Below are 1252 nucleotides of genomic sequence, written 5' to 3'. Positions count from 1 at the left end.
GACACCTTTTCTGTTTTTGTTTACTTTTATAATGGAATAAATATACTTCATATACCTTTTAATTCATGGTCTATTCCGTCTTTTGTCCACAGTTTAAAAAATGTAGATGTTACAAGGATTCATGGTGTATTTTTGTAAATTTGGGTCCAGGGGGAGACACCAAATTTCTCTTTTGGGGTTTTGAGCTGAAAAAGTTTGGGAACCACTACCTTAGACTAATGTGGTCTGATAACTCTTGGTTCGCCAGGCTCGTCGGAGTCTGTGGAGCAGGTGATGGACCAGGTGGAAAAGTACATAATGACTCGTCTGTATAAGAGCGTGTTCTGCCCGGAAACCACTGACGATGAGAAGAAGGACTTGGCCACACAGAGCAGGATAAGGTGGGCAGTGGGGTTTTCATTATAATAATTACAAAATACAGAAACGTTCAAACGTGTGTAATCTTCTGCCCCAAAAGCTTGATTGGGTCCAGTCGGATGTCTGAAAAGACTAATCTACTCTACATGTCTGAATGGTCTTTGATGCTTTCAGGTTGTATGAAGTTCTCTTTACAAATAGATGTAATTTAGTTTTGCACATGGAGAACAAAACGTTGTACAATGGTTCAACCAGACTGACGACCGAAAGGCCAGAAAGAGACAAAGATCCCTCTGAGCAACAGTTGAAGTAGAAGAGATGAACTCCGTGGTCATTGGTCAAAGATACAGGAAGCTTAGCATCAACATATGTGCAGATTTAAATAGGAACAACTTCCTGTTTCAGTGTCAAGTGCACAACACTGCAGCCTGTAACAAGCTGGAGGTAACAGGCAACGTGTTGCTTTATCAAAGCTCTTCTTCAAACTTCAAAGTAAAAGCAGAAGGTTAGCACTGTGGGAATATCAGCTGAACATACCATAGACTACTACATCACAGTTTAAACATGTCCAATCTACCCGGTGAGTAGACTGCAGAGGGCCCAAAGAAAAACACAACAACTCAATATTTAGAGCCACGTTGCACCGTTGGGCTTCAGTAATGATCGAGGGTCACTTGTGCTTTTCTGGACTGGAAAACTAATTCAACATCCAAGTTCCAATAGTATTCTCCCATCATGCAACACTGTCTGTTGGACAACCACTAAATAGAAGTCTGAATAATTTAACCAACCGAGAGATAGCGGAGGATACAAAAAGTTCCCCCTCTGCAATCTGAAAGGTGTTTTAAAGCCGCTGATGGCAGCTCGTTATATTCTGACAGGTATTCATGAGCCC

At 41.4% G+C, this 1252-nt stretch overlaps 1 protein-coding gene across 1 annotated transcript in view; it reads left to right on the top strand.

The window, feature by feature from the left end:
- The window catches only part of rabgef1 (RAB guanine nucleotide exchange factor (GEF) 1), a 12964-nt gene that overhangs the window by 4998 nt on the left and 6714 nt on the right, over nucleotides 1-1252 (top strand). The window contains exon 6 of the mRNA XM_032534677.1: nucleotides 248-380. Coding sequence (XP_032390568.1) covers nucleotides 248-380 — 133 coding nt within the window. The remainder of the gene's footprint in view (nucleotides 1-247; nucleotides 381-1252) is intronic.

This window comes from Etheostoma spectabile, chromosome 13, assembly GCF_008692095.1.
Source record: "Etheostoma spectabile isolate EspeVRDwgs_2016 chromosome 13, UIUC_Espe_1.0, whole genome shotgun sequence".
NCBI lineage: Eukaryota > Metazoa > Chordata > Actinopteri > Perciformes > Percidae > Etheostoma > Etheostoma spectabile.
Note: the sequence above shows the minus strand (reverse complement) of the source record. Positions and strands in the feature narration are given on the sequence as shown.